At 50.3% G+C, this 13,922-nt stretch overlaps 1 protein-coding gene and 2 long non-coding RNA genes across 14 annotated transcripts; 2 read left to right on the top strand and 1 right to left on the bottom strand.

Annotated features, from left to right (window-relative positions):
* The first annotated feature begins 1,472 nt into the window (after window positions 1–1,472).
* On the top strand, window positions 1,473–3,353 carry LOC127920262 (uncharacterized). Of its 3 annotated transcripts, none has more exons than XR_008105524.1 (4): window positions 1,473–1,542; window positions 1,581–1,878; window positions 2,003–2,088; window positions 3,085–3,353. It is a non-coding gene; the product is annotated as an uncharacterized LOC127920262 (long non-coding RNA). The 3 variants fall into 3 exon arrangements; XR_008105526.1 differs by having other exon boundaries at window positions 2,046–2,088; window positions 3,085–3,105; XR_008105525.1 differs by lacking the exon at window positions 1,473–1,542 and having other exon boundaries at window positions 1,554–1,666; window positions 1,709–1,878.
* Window positions 3,354–9,154: 5,801 nt separating this feature from the next.
* On the top strand, window positions 9,155–10,303 carry LOC127920273 (uncharacterized). Of its 10 annotated transcripts, none has more exons than XR_008105549.1 (7): window positions 9,155–9,302; window positions 9,398–9,435; window positions 9,469–9,506; window positions 9,752–9,827; window positions 9,930–9,967; window positions 9,998–10,073; window positions 10,270–10,303. It is a non-coding gene; the product is annotated as an uncharacterized LOC127920273 (long non-coding RNA). The 10 variants fall into 10 exon arrangements; XR_008105557.1 differs by lacking the exon at window positions 9,930–9,967 and adding an exon at window positions 9,568–9,605; XR_008105553.1 differs by lacking the exon at window positions 9,469–9,506.
* Window positions 10,304–10,306: 3 nt separating this feature from the next.
* On the bottom strand, window positions 10,307–12,222 carry LOC127920272 (protein LRATD2-like). Its single transcript, XM_052504180.1, has 2 exons — window positions 12,096–12,222; window positions 10,307–11,918 (listed from the first exon to the last, which is right to left on the bottom strand). Exon 2 carries the CDS (start codon window positions 11,684–11,686, stop codon window positions 10,853–10,855), a length of 834 nt encoding a protein of 277 aa, XP_052360140.1. The 5' UTR covers window positions 11,687–11,918; window positions 12,096–12,222; the 3' UTR covers window positions 10,307–10,852.
* Window positions 12,223–13,922: the final 1,700 nt, after the last annotated feature.

The raw sequence follows: 13,922 nt of genomic DNA, 5'->3' as shown, positions 1-13,922 counted from the left end.
TAATCCCTGTAGTGAGTAACATTGATAATCCAACAGTAATATCTCAGCACTATGTTCTAGTGAGTAACATTGATAATCCCTGTAGTGAGTAACATTGATAATCCCTGTAGTGAGTAACATTGATAATCCCTGTAGTGAGTAACATTGTTAATCCCTGTCTGAGTAACATTGATAATCCCTGTAGTGAAACATTGAAATTGTGTGAGTAACATTGATAATCCCTGTAGTGAGTAACATTGATAATCCCTGTAGTGAGTAACATTGATAATCCCTGTAGTGAGTAACATTGATAATCCCCTGGTCAGAGATGTAACATTGATAATCCCTGGTAGTGAGTAACATTGATAATCCCTGTAGTGAGTAACATTGATAATCCCTGTAGTGAGTAACATTGTTAATCCCTGGAATATCTGGTCAACATAATGCGTCTGGACTGCAGGTGGTATTTCACTTTCAGTCGGTCAACGTCAGTGATGTTTAGCATTAAAATGCACAACAGTATAGAACACACATTTATCTGGGGTAAAAGGCCAGTCACGTTACCCGGATATACCCTGGTCAGAGATGTGTGTGATTAGTCTGTGTTCTGACCAGAGATGAGGTGAAAGGAGGAATGGTCAAATGAGGTATACAGACGCCCCCGGATCTAATAACCAGAGCCATGAAATCTCCCCATCTCCCTGGTCATAGGGCCTCACCTGGTCAGCAAAACAACTTTACCCCAAAGCATTGTGGGTATTCGATCATCTCGCCGGGGATGAGCGCGTGGAAACGTGTTTCAACTGGCTGAAAGTTGATTGCATTAGTGGGTGTCAGAGCCGATGTCGTGACGGGCCTTTACCCCGGATCAACCCTGGTCAGAGATGAGGTGACTTTACCCCCGGATCAACCCTGGTCAGAGATGAGGTGACGATCCTTTACCCCAGATCAACCCTGGTCAGAGATGAGGTGACTTTACCCCGGATCAACCCTGGTCAGAGATGAGGTGACGGTCCTTTACCCCGGATCAACCCTGGTCAGAGATGAGGTGACGTGACCTTTACCCCGGATCAACCCTGGTCAGAGATGAGGTGACTTTACCCCGGATCAACCCTGGTCAGAGATGAGGTGACGATCCTTTACCCCGGATCAACCCTGGTCAGAGATGAGGTGACTTTTTACCCCGGATCAACCCTGGTCAGAGATGAGGTGACGGGCCTTTCCCCCGGATCAACCCTGGTCAGAGATGAGGTGACGATCCTTTACCCCGGATCAACCCTGGTCAGAGATGAGGTGACGATCCTTTACCCCGGATCAACCCTGGTCAGAGATGAGGTGACTTTACCCCGGATCAACCCTGGTCAGAGATGACGGTGACTTTACACCGGATCAACCCTGGTCAGAGATGGAGGTGACTTTACCCCGGATCAACCCTGGTCAGAGATGAGGTGACTTTACACCGGCAACCCTGGTCAGAGATGAGGTGACAATTCCCCGGATCAACCCTGGTCAGAGATGAGGTGACGATCCTTTACCCCCGGATCAACCCTGGTCAGAGATGAGGTGACTTTTACCCCGGATCAACCCTGGTCAGAGATGAGGTGACGATCCTTTACCCCCGGATCAACCCTGGTCAGAGATGAGGTGACGATCCTTTACCCCCGGATCAACCCTGGTCAGAGATGAGGTGACGATCCTTTACCCCGGATCAACCCTGGTCAGAGATGAGGTGACGATCCTTTACCCCCGGATCAACCCTGGTCAGAGATGAGGTGACGATCCTTTACCCCGGATCAACCCTGGTCAGAGATGAGGTGACGGGCCTTTACCCCGGATCAACCCTGGTCAGAGATGAGGTGACGATCCTTTACCCCCGGATCAACCCTGGTCAGAGATGAGGTGACGATCCTTTACCCCGGATCAACCCTGGTCAGAGATGAGGTGACGGGCCTTTCCCCCGATCAACCCTGGTCAGAGATGAGGTGACGATCCTTACCCCGGATCAACCCTGGTCAGAGATGAGGTGACGATCCTTTACCCCCGGATCAACCCTGGTCAGAGATGAGGTGACGATCCTTTACCCCCGGATCAACCCTGGTCAGAGATGAGGTGACTTTACCCCGGATCAACCCTGGTCAGAGATGAGGTGACTTTACCCCGGATCAACCCTGGTCAGAGATGAGGTGACGATCCTTTACCCGGATCAACCCTGGTCAGAGATGAGGTGACGATCCTTTACCCCGGATCAACCCTGGTCAGAGATGAGGTGACGATCCTTTACCCCCTGATCAACCCTGGTCAGAGATGAGGTGACTTTACCCCGGATCAACCCTGGTCAGAGATGATGGTGACTTTACCCCGGATCAACCCTGGTCAGAGATGAGGTGACGATCCTTTACCCCGGATCAACCCTGGTCAGAGATGAGGTGACGATCCTTTACCCCAGATCAACCCTGGTCAGAGATGAGGTGACGTGACTTTACCCCGGATCAACCCTGGTCAGAGATGAGGTGACTTTACCCCGGATCAACCCTGGTCAGAGATGAGGTGACTTTACCCCGGATCAACCCTGGTCAGAGATGAGGTGACGATCCTTTACCCCGGATCAACCCTGGTCAGAGATGAGGTGACTTTACCCCGGATCAACCCTGGTCAGAGATGAGGTGACGATCCTTTACCCCGGATCAACCCTGGTCAGAGATGAGGTGACTTTACCCCGGATCAACCCTGGTCAGAGATGAGGTGACGTCCTTTACCCCGGATCAACCCTGGTCAGAGATGAGGTGACAATCCTTTACCCCCTGATCAACCCTGGTCAGAGATGACGGTGACTTTCCCCCGGATCAACCCTGGTCAGAGATGAGGTGACTCCTTACCCCGGATCAACCCTGGTCAGAGATGAGGTGACGATCCTTTACCCCGGATCAACCCTGGTCAGAGATGAGGTGACTTTACCCCGGATCAACCCTGGTCAGAGATGAGGTGACGATCCTTTACCCCGATCAACCCTGGTCAGAGATGAGGTGACAATTTTTACCCCGGATCAACCCTGGTCAGAGATGAGGTGACGGGCCTTACCCCGGATCAACCCTGGTCAGAGATGAGGTGACGATCCTTTACCCCCGGATCAACCCTGGTCAGAGATGAGGTGACGGGCCTTTACCCCGGATCAACCCTGGTCAGAGATGAGGTGACGATCCTTTACCCCGGATCAACCCTGGTCAGAGATGAGGTGACGGGCCTTTACCCCGGATCAACCCTGGTCAGAGATGAGATGATGGGCCTTTCCCACGGATCAACCCTTGTTATCTCAGTGCAAATACAACACTGGAAAACAAACAAGAGCTGGGTCTCTCCCACCACGTGACTTAAAATGCTTCAGGCGTCACTGACTACAGGGATAACGAGGCCTCAGCGGTTGGCTGTGCAAGTGTGTGTGTGTGTGTGTGTGTGTGTGTGTGTGTGTGTGTGTGTGCGCGTGTGTGTGCGCGAACAATCACGCCCTCAAAACTAGCTAAAGGAAAAGCATTAGAATGCAGAGAAGCAGTCTCTCACACACACACACACAGTGAAAACAGAGATTACCTTTGTTAGAGGAAGCAGATAAATGTTGTGCCTTTGTGTAGTAATCCTGGTAACCTGCTGAAACACGTCTCTGAGCCTCTGCTGACAGGCAGAAAGGTGCTCAGTTAAAGCTCAGTAACTAATCACCTTTACATAACATAACACTTTGTGTAGTAATCCTGCTTAAAGCAAAACTAACAACCCGGATGTCAACAAAGGAACAGCACCAACTACCTGAACAGAACACCCTGGGGGCTGAACAGAACACCCTGGGGGGTCAACAGAACACCCTGGGGGCTCAACAGAACACCCTGGGGGGTCAACAGAACACCCTGGGGGGTCAACAGAACACCCTGGGGGGTCAACAGAACACCCTGAGGGCTGAACAGAACACCCTGGGGGTCAACAGAACACCCTGAGGGGTGAACAGGGGTCACACCCTGAGGGGTCAACAGAACACCCTGAGGGGTCAACAGAATACCCTGAGGGGTCAACAGAACACCCTGAGGGGTCAACAGAACACCCTGAGGGCTCAACAGAACACCCTGGGGGCTCAACAGAACACCCTGGGGGTCAACAGAACAGAATACCCTGGGGGTCAACAGAACACCCTGGGGGAGGGGTCACAGAACACCCTGTCAACAGAACACCCTGAGGGGTCAACAGAACACCCTGAGGGGTCAACAGAACACCCTGAGGGGTCAACAGAACACCCTGAGGGGTCAACAGAACACCTGAGGGGTCAACAGAACACCCTGAGGGGTGAACAGAACAAAGTAATGGAATGACCCTGAGGGGTCAACAGAACACCCTGAGAAAGGCCAAAACTAGGTAAGGGCTGAACAGAACACCCTGAGGGCTGAACAGAACACCCTGAGGGCTGAACAGAACACCCTGAGGGCTGAACAGAACACCCTGAGGGCTGAACAGAACACCCTGGGGGTCAACAGAATACCCTGGGGGGACTGGGGAACAGAACACCCTGAGGGGTCAACAGAACACCCTGAATGAGGGGTGAACAGAACACCCTGAGGGGTGAACAGAACACCCTGAGGGCTGAACAGAACACGCTGAGGGCTGAACAGAACACCCTGAGGGCTGAACAGAACACCCTGGGGCTGAACAGAACACCCTGAGGGCTGAACAGAACACCCTGGGGGCTGAACAGAACACCCTGAGGGCTGAACTCCTGCTCAGGGAACACCCTCCTGCTCAGGGGATAAAGTAATAAAGTAATGAATGACTCCTGAGGGGTAAACAGAACACCCTGAGGGGTAAACAGAACACCCTGAGGGGTAAACAGAACACCCTGAGGGCTGAACAGAACACCCTGAGGGCTGAACAGAACACCCTGAGGGCTGAACAGAACACCCTGAGGGCTGAACAGAACACCCTGGGGCTGAACAGAACACCCTGAGGGCTGAACAGAACACGCTGAGGGCTGAACAGAACACGCTGAGGGCTGAACAGAACACGCTGAGGGCTGAACATAACACTCCTGAGGGCTGAACAGAACACTCCTGCTGAGGGCTGAACAGAACACCCTGGGGGATAAATGAACAGAACACCCTGGGGGATAAATGAACAGAACACCCTGGGGCTAAAGTAACAGAACACCCTGGGGGCTGAACAGAACACCCTGGGGGCTGAACAGAACACCCTGAGGGCTGAACAGAACACCCTGAGGGCTGAACAGAACACCCTGGGGGCTGAACAGAACACCCTGAGGGCTGAACAGAACACCCTGAGGGCTGAAGGGCTGAACAGAACACCCTGAGGGCTGAACAGAACACCCTGAGGGCTGAACAGAACACCCTGAGGGCTGAACAGAACACCCTGAGGGCTGAACAGAACACCCTGAGGGAGATGAACGGAACACCCTGGAGGGCTGAACGGAGAACAGTAATAAAGTAATGGAATGACCTGAGGAGATAAAGGCTGAACGGAACACGCTGAGGGCTGAACGGAACACGCTGAGGGCTGAACGGAACACTCCTGCTGGGAGGGCTGAACGGAACACGCTGGGAGGGCTGAACGGAACACCCTGAGGGCTGAACGGGGAATACCCTGAGGGCTGAACGGAACACCCTGAGGGCTGAAGTAATGAACACCCTGAGGGCTGAAAAGTAATGGAACACCCTGAGGGCTGATAAAGGAACACCCTGGGAGAGGGCTGGCTGTTCCACAGAACACCCTGAGGGCTGAACAGAATGTACTCCTGAGGGGTAAAGTAATAAAGAATGACTCCTGCTCAGGGAGATAAAGTAATGAACGAACACCCTGAGGGCTGAACGGAATGGAATGACCTGCTCAGGGGACAAAGTAATAGTAACTCCTGCTGAGGGCTGAACTCCTGCTCAGGAATAAAGTACTCCTGAGGGCTGAACGGAACACCCTGAGGGACAAAGTAATAAAGAATGAATGACTCCTGCTCAGGGAACAAAGTGAGGGCTGGAATAAAGGAATAAATGACTCTGCTCAGGGAGATAAAGTAATAAAGGGAATGACTCCTGCTCAGGGAGACTGAACGGAACACCCTGAGGGCTGAATAAAGTAATGAACACCTGCTGAGGGCTGAACGGAACACGCTGAGGGCTGAACGGAACACGCTGAGGGACTCAGGGAACGTAATAAAGTAATGAACACTCCTGCTCAGGGAGATACTGAACGTAATAAAGTAATGACTCCTGCTCAGGGCTGAACGGAATGACTCCTCAGGGCTGAACGGGGAACACCCTGAGGGCTGTAATAAAGGAACACCCTGAGGGCTGAACGGAACACCCTGAGGGCTGAATAAAGGAACTCCTGCTCAGGGCTGAACAGGAATGACTCCTGAGGGGTAAAGTAGAATGACTCCTGCTCAGGGAGATCAAAGAATGGACTCCTGCTCAGGGGATCAACAGAATGACTCCTGCTCTGTAGGAATGGCTCAACGGAATGACTCCTGCTCAGGGCTGAACGGAACACCCTGAGGGATAAAGTAACGTAATGAACACCCTGAGGGGATGAATAAAGTAATGGAACACCCTGCTCAGGGAGATAAAGTAAAAGTAACCCTGAGGGCTAAAGAATGGAATGACTCCTGCTCAGGGCTCCTGAAACGGAACAATGACTCCTGCTCAGGGAGATAACTAATAAACACTCCTGCTCAGGGATAAAGAACAGAATGACTCCTGCTCAGGGCTGAACAGAATGACTCCCTGAGGGCTGAACAGAACTCCTGCTCAGGGAGATAAAGTAATAAAGAATGAATCCTGCTCAGGGAGATAAAGTAATGGAATGACTCCTGCTCAGGGATAAAGTAATAAAGTAATGGAATGACTCCTGCTCAGGGAGATAAAGTAATAAAGTAATGAATGACTCCTGCTCAGGGAGATAAAGTAATAAAGTAATGAATGACTCCTGCTCAGGGAGATAAAGTAATGTAATGAATGACTCCTGCTCAGGGAGATAAAGTAATGAATGACTCCTGCTCAGGGAGATAAAGTAATAAAGTAATGAATGACTCCTGCTCAGGGAGATAAAGTAATGGAATGACTCCTGCTCAGGGAGATAAAGTAATAAAGTAATGAATGACTCCTGCTCAGGGAGATAAAGTAATAAAGTAATGAATGACTCCTGCTCAGGGAGATAAAGTAATAAAGGAATGACTCCTGCTCAGGGAGATAAAGTAATAAAGTAATGAATGACTCCTGCTCAGGGAGATAAAGTAATAAAGTAATGAATGACTCCTGCTCAGGGAGATAAAGTAATAAAGTAATGAATGACTCCTGCTCAGGGAGATAAAGTAATAAAGTAATGGAATGACTCCTGCTCAGGGAGATAAAGTAATGGGGTTGTACCTGACTTTGGGTGTGAATGCAAAACTACACAGTGCCAGCCATCAATGTCTGGTTTTTAATTGAATAGAAATACATGTACCCTTTTGCAGTTGACCAATCAACAGACTAGTGCTGTAAGAAAATATTAATTTAGGTTAAATAGATATTTATTTCCATATATTTCCTCATACAAACATTCACTTCCAAAAAAATAAATAAAACGTTTTTAAAAAACCCATGAAATCAATAATAGACTCAATTAAAGTGCAGCCAGGAAACATCCCAAATGGCACCCTGTATAGTAGTGCACTACATTTGACAAGGGACCATAGGGCTCTGGCCAAAAGTAGTGCACTATATAGGGAGCCATTTGGGACACACAGAGTTGTGGTTGTGAATACAATAACCAGTCAGACAGGTCAGAAAGGGAATCATAAAGTCACAGTAGGGAATCCGGAAAGTGAAATGGATCAAATGGATCACATGTTCTGCTCCTCCCTCTCCATTGGTCTAAAACACCAGGAACATGTTCTGCTCCCCCTCTCCATTGGTCTAAAACACCAGGAACATGTTCTGCTCCCTCCCTCTCCATTGGTCTAAAACACCAGGAACATGTTCTGCTCCCTCCCTCTCCATTGGTCTAAAACACCAGGAACATGTTCTGCTCCCTCCCTCTCCATTGGTCTAAAAACACCAGGAACATGTTCTGCTCCCTCCCTCTCCATTGGTCTAAAAACACCAGGAACATGTTCTGCTCCCTCCCTCTCCATTGGTCTAAAACACCAGGAACATGTTCTGCTCCCTCCCTCTCCATTGGTCTAAAAACACCAGGAACATGTTCTGCTCCCTCCCTCTCCATTGGTCTAAAAACACCAGGGGTTGTCCAGGAACATGTTCTGCTCCCTCTCCATTGGTCTAAAACACCAGGAACATGTTCTGCTCCCTCCCTCTCCATTGGTCTAAAAACACCAGGGGTTGTCCAGGAACATGTTCTGCTCCCTCTCCATTGGTCTAAAACACCAGGGTTGTCCAGGAACATGTTCTGCTCCCTCCCTCTCCATTGGTCTAAAAACACCAGGGGTTGTCCAGGTCTAAAACACCAGGGTTGTCCAACATGTTCTGCTCCCTCTCCATTGGTCTAAAACACCAGGAACATGTTCTGCTCCCTCCCTCTCCATTGGTCTAAAACACCAGGGGTTGTCCAGGAACATGTTCTGCTCCCTCTCCATTGGTCTAAAACACCAGGGGTTGTCCAGGAACATGCTGCTCCCTCTCCATTGGTCTAAAACACCAGTGAAACAGACAGATAAAAACACCAGGGTGTCCAGGAACATGGCTTTGCTCAGATAGGAAAGGCTTCAGATCGTCAGAAAACAACAGTGGCCAGTCCATATGGGACGACTTGAAGCTACACTGAACAAACAATATAAACAAAACAGAGAAAAGTGTTGTTCCCATGATTCATGAGCTGGAATGAAAAGAGACTAGAAATGTTCCATACACACATTTTCTGGCATAAATTTGTTTCCATCCCTGTTAGTGAACATTTCTCCTGTGCCAAGAGAATCCGTTCCCTGACAGGTGTGGCATATCAAGAAGCTGATTAAACAGAATGATAATTACACAGGTGCACCTTGTGCTGGGGGACAATAAAAAAAAAAGGCCATTTTGTCACACAACACAATGTCACATATGTCTCAAGTTGAGGGAGTGTACACTAGGCATGCTGACTGCAGGAACATCCACCAGAGCGGTTGCCAGAGAATTGAAATTTGATTTCTCTAACATAACCGACATCCATCGTTGTTTTTACAGAATTTGGCAGTATGTCCAACCAACCTCAAGACCCGCCGACCACGTGTGTATGGCGTCGTGTGGGCGAGCGGTTTCCTGACGTCAACGTTGAGTGCCCCGCGGTGGGGTTATGGTATGGGGCAGGTTTGAGTGCCCCGTGGTGGCGGGGGCAGGTTTGAGTGCCCTGGTGGGGTTATGGTATGGGGCAGGTTTGAGTGCCCCGTGGTGGTATGGGGCAGGTTTGAGTGCCCCGCGGTGGGGTTATGGTATGGGGCAGGTTTGAGTGCCCCGTGGTTATGGTATGGGGCAGGTTTGAGTGCCCCGCGGTGGGGTTATGGTATGGGGCAGGTTTGGTAGTGCCCCAGCGGTGGGGGGTATGGGGCAGGTTTGATGGTATGGTATGGGGCAGGTTTGAGTGCCCCGTGGTGGCGTTATGGTATGGGGCAGGTTTGAGTGCCCCGCGGTGGGGGTTATGGTATGGGGCAGGTTTGGTGGCAGGTTTGAGGTGGGGTTATGGTATGGGGCAGGTTTGAGTGCCCCGGTGGGGTTATGGTATGGGGCAGGTTTGGGGGGTGGGGTATGGTATGGGGCAGGTTTGAGTGCCCCGCGGTGGGGTTATGGTATGGGGCAGGTTTGAGTGCCCCGCGGTGGGGTTATGGTATGGGGCAGGTTTGAGTGCCCATGGGGGCAGGTTTGAGTGGTATGGGGCAGGTTTGGTGCCCCGCGGTGGCGTTATGGTATGGGGCAGGTTTGAGTGCCCAGGTGGCGCAGGTTTGAGTGCCCCGCGGTGGGGTTATGGTATGGGGCAGGTTTGAGTGCCCCGTTATGGTATGGGGCAGGTTTGAGTGCCCCGCGGTGGGGTTATGGTATGGGGCAGGTTTGAGTGCCCCGCGGTGGCGTTATGGTATGGGGCAGGTTTGAGTGCCCGCGGTGGCAGGTTTGAGGCCCCGTTATGGTATGGGGCAGGTTTGAGTGCCCGCGGTGGCGTTATGGTATGGGGCAGGTTATGGTATGGGGCAGGTTTGAGTGCCCCGCGGTGGCGGTGGGGGTTATGGTATGGGGCAGGTTTGAGTGCCCCGCGGTGGGGGTATGGGGTTATGGTATGGGGCAGGTTTGAGTGCCCCGCGGTGGCGGTGGGGTTATGGGGTTATGGTATGGGGCAGGTATCCGCTACGGACACAACGGACACAATTTTGCATTTTAAATCATCGAGGGCAATTTGTAATGTCCAGAGACACCGTGACGAGATCCTGAGGCTCATAAAAATAAAAAATAAATGTATCTGTGACCAAAAGATGCATATTTACATGTTTACATCCGATAGTGAACATTAGACCCTATATCCATATATCCATATACGTTTTCTTTATATGAACCATAACTCAGTAAATTCCATAATTGTTGCATGTTGAGTTTATATTTTTTTGTTCAGTATTAAATGGGAATGTTTGTGTGTTTCAAGGTGTCCTTATCTCAAGGTAGAACGTGTTGGTAAATTAAATGCACTTCATTGGTTGAGTTGCTACTTCGTCTCAAACCAATATAAATGCGTTGGTACGCATAAAAAGGCGCACGGCATTGCGCCAAAAAAAAACACAATATACGATTTCCAACAGTGGTCTAGTCACGTGGGCTCCTGTATCCTAAAGCTGAACGCTGCCCAAGTCATTACCATCAGTTTCTCTTGGGGTCTTTCAGTTTACACTCTGATGAAAGTCGTCCTTAATTTCCGCATCGGTTGCGTTGAGATGGTTAGCCAACTCTTGCGTCACCGCATCTCTGCCCATCTGATCGTTTCTCCTCTTCTCCATGATCAAGTCGTCAAAACTCTGAAATTCAAGGACGTGACTTTTCTTTTCAGAAAACAACATTTTCAACCTGTAGGGCTGCTTTCCGATACGGATCTCTCCTCCGATTTTAAATTCCCTCTTCCCGAACCTGCACCACGCAGCAAAGCACTCAGAGTTCCTCCAGTCCAGCTCTCTGTCTCTCGTTCCTACTTGCTGCACCGCGTTCTGCACCACCACCTCCGGAGGCAGCGCGCGGAATTTATACAGCCCGTTTACTATCCTGCCTCGCTTTCCCTGACTGGCATCTGTCAGGAAATTATTCTTGATTTCAGCCCGGTGCAGGTGAACGACCTGAAAGTCGCCCACGTACACAACCCAGTGAGGGTACTGGCCCGTAGCCACGAACTCCACCAAATCCCCCGGTATGCACTTGTTTAAAAGATTCTCAGTGGAATACGTGCTCATATCAGAGAGTTTGAGATTTTTCTCGTACACAGATTCGTCACGGTAGTACACAACACACTCCAGCTCGTTGCAGTTATCGTATTGTTTCGCTTCCTCGTTCTGATCCTTGTCCGGTCCGTCAACACGTTCCTCTTGTTCGTCGTCGTCCGCGGAGAAGATATAAGACACTCCGATCCGGGGCCCCAGCTCATCCTCCGTGTCAAACCCGTTCGGATCCGCGGTCGGAACATTGTCATAAGTCAGATGTGTCAGTTTCTCAACCTGGTTACCCATGCCACTTCCAGGTGGGTGGTGACAACAACAACAAAAATAAATGACACGTTTCCACCTGTTCCAGGCGCGGAGGTGGTGAGGTCGGTGCTTTAGGTAGGAAACGTAACACGACCGGTAATTCGATCCGGGTAGGACTAATTTCAAGGTGTGGGACGGTTCCAAGCCATCATCAAATGCATCCGGTCAAAAATACAATACCGGGATGATGTCCAAAAAGATTCTGGATATCAACCTAGTGAAAAAGAGAGAGGCATGTTTGAGTTTTTAAAATGTCCAAGGCGGTGATATTTGACATTGTCCCGTTAAACTCTGAGAGCGGTCGGTCAACATTTCAAACAGGTGTATGCACCTGTTTAAACCGGTTAGCAGGCATTTTAAAATCAATAAAAGAAACGGCGTTTTTACTCACCCCCAAGGTCTTGTAGATATTGAAAGTACATCACCGACGAGCCATTGGTTATTATAATCCACAGGAAACGACATATAACTGTCTACAGCTTGGTTTTCGGTCTCCTTTCTCAGAAGACTCCGGCTATACCGTGGTTTCTGTGTGAACGACTCCACCGTGGTTTCTGTGTCTCTTAAAGAACTGAAACTACCGGCTTGTTGCAGACGAGCCTTTATTACACGGCACGGCTTTATTACGACGGTGTGTCTCTTAAAGAGACAGCGCACATTTATTACGACGGTGTGTCTCTTAAAGAGACAGCGCACATTTATTACGACGGTGTGTCTCTTAAAGAGACAGCGCACATTTATTACGTCCAACAAGTGATAACCACTAGACCACGCCCCTTAACTCGTGCATTACTTCCTATTTGTTTTCCTCCTCCTTATCGTGGGGCAAAACCGACGTGGCGTTTGGTTCATGTTCACCAGATGCACATGCGGTTTGCCATATCTGGGTTTTTGTGTGTGTTTTTTTAAACCGGATGTCTAGCCTGCATTTTTTTGTTGTTAATATATGCCATTTTAATATATGCCATTTTAGCAGACGCTTTTATCCAAAGCGACTTACAGTCATGTGTGCATACATTCTACGTATGGGTGGTCCCGGGAATCGAACCCACTACCCTGGCGTTACAAGCGCCATGCTCTACCAACTGAGCTACAGCACACGTGGCCTCGCAATGCTGCCGAACGGTTTGATGCCGCGGAGAAGATAATTTAGAGACCAACGCTAATAATTAGAACAAGATGACAGGTGTTCTCCTATGGACCTACTGGTTTCATAGACTGGCAGAGATACCAACAGACTGGGTCACCCAGGGTCTATTTACTGTTTCAGATTGTGTTTCTGACTCAGTGCTTTATTTTTAGCTGTTGTTGTTCAGAGTGGCTCCTGTCTGTCTGTCTGCTGAGTGGTGACTGGGGGGGGGGGGGGTGGGGGGTGGGGGGGGCGTGGGGGGGGGGGGTGGGGGGGTATCCAATACATCAGTCCTTTTTATTTTGAAACCTGACATTTGATTTCAGTTGTCTGTCCCCAGAAGGAATGTCTCCCCACCTGTCTGCCTGGCAGGGCTCAGAGAAGAGTGTTACACTGCTTCAAAGACCAACTGTTCAGGTGTTTTACCACCCGAATGAAGACTGTGTGTTATAGGCCCCTGGTGCCTCTGTAGACTGTCCTGTCTTGTCCTGTCCTGTCCTGTCTTGTCATGTCATGTCTTGTCCTGTCCTGTCTTGTCCTGTCATGTCTTGTCCTGTCATGTCTTGTCCTGTCCTGTCCTGTCTTGTCCTGTCCTGTCTTGTCCTGCCCTGTCCTGTCTTGTCCTGTCCTGTCTTGTCCTGCCCTGTCCTGTCTTGTCTGTCTTGTCCTGTCCTGTCCTGTCTTGTCCTGTCCTGTCCTGTCTTACCCTGTCTTGTCCTGTCCTGTCTTGCCCTGTCTTGTCCTGTCCTGTCTTGCCCTGTCCTGTCTTGCCCTGTCCTGCCCTGCCCTGTCCTGTCTTGCCCTGTCCTGCCCTGTCCTGTCTTGCCTGCCTGCCCTGTCCTGACTTGCCCTGTCCCGCCCTGTCCTGTCTTGCCCTGTCCTGTCCTGCCCTGTCCTGTCTTGCCCTGTCCTGTCTTGCCCTGTCCTGCCCTGTCCTGTCTTGCCCTGTCTTGCCCTGTCTTGCCCTGTCCTGCCCTGTCCTGTCTTGCCCTGTCTTGCCCTGTCTTGCCCTGCTCAGTCCTGTTTTGCCCTGTCCTGTCTTGCCCTGTCCTGCCCTGTCCTGTCTTGCCCTGCCCAGTCCTGTTTTGC

The sequence above is a fragment of the Oncorhynchus keta genome, unplaced genomic scaffold (assembly GCF_023373465.1).
Source record: "Oncorhynchus keta strain PuntledgeMale-10-30-2019 unplaced genomic scaffold, Oket_V2 Un_contig_1875_pilon_pilon, whole genome shotgun sequence".
In the NCBI taxonomy this organism is placed as follows: Eukaryota; Metazoa; Chordata; class Actinopteri; order Salmoniformes; family Salmonidae; genus Oncorhynchus; species Oncorhynchus keta.
The sequence above is the reverse complement of the archived record's forward strand: the minus strand, read 5'-3'. Positions and strand labels throughout refer to the sequence as shown.

What these genes read in the sequence shown, in the direction of transcription:
- LOC127920272 (XM_052504180.1), bottom strand. Translation starts at nt 11,686, where the DNA reads ATGGGTAACCAGGTTGAGAAACTGACACATCTGACTTATGACAATGTT.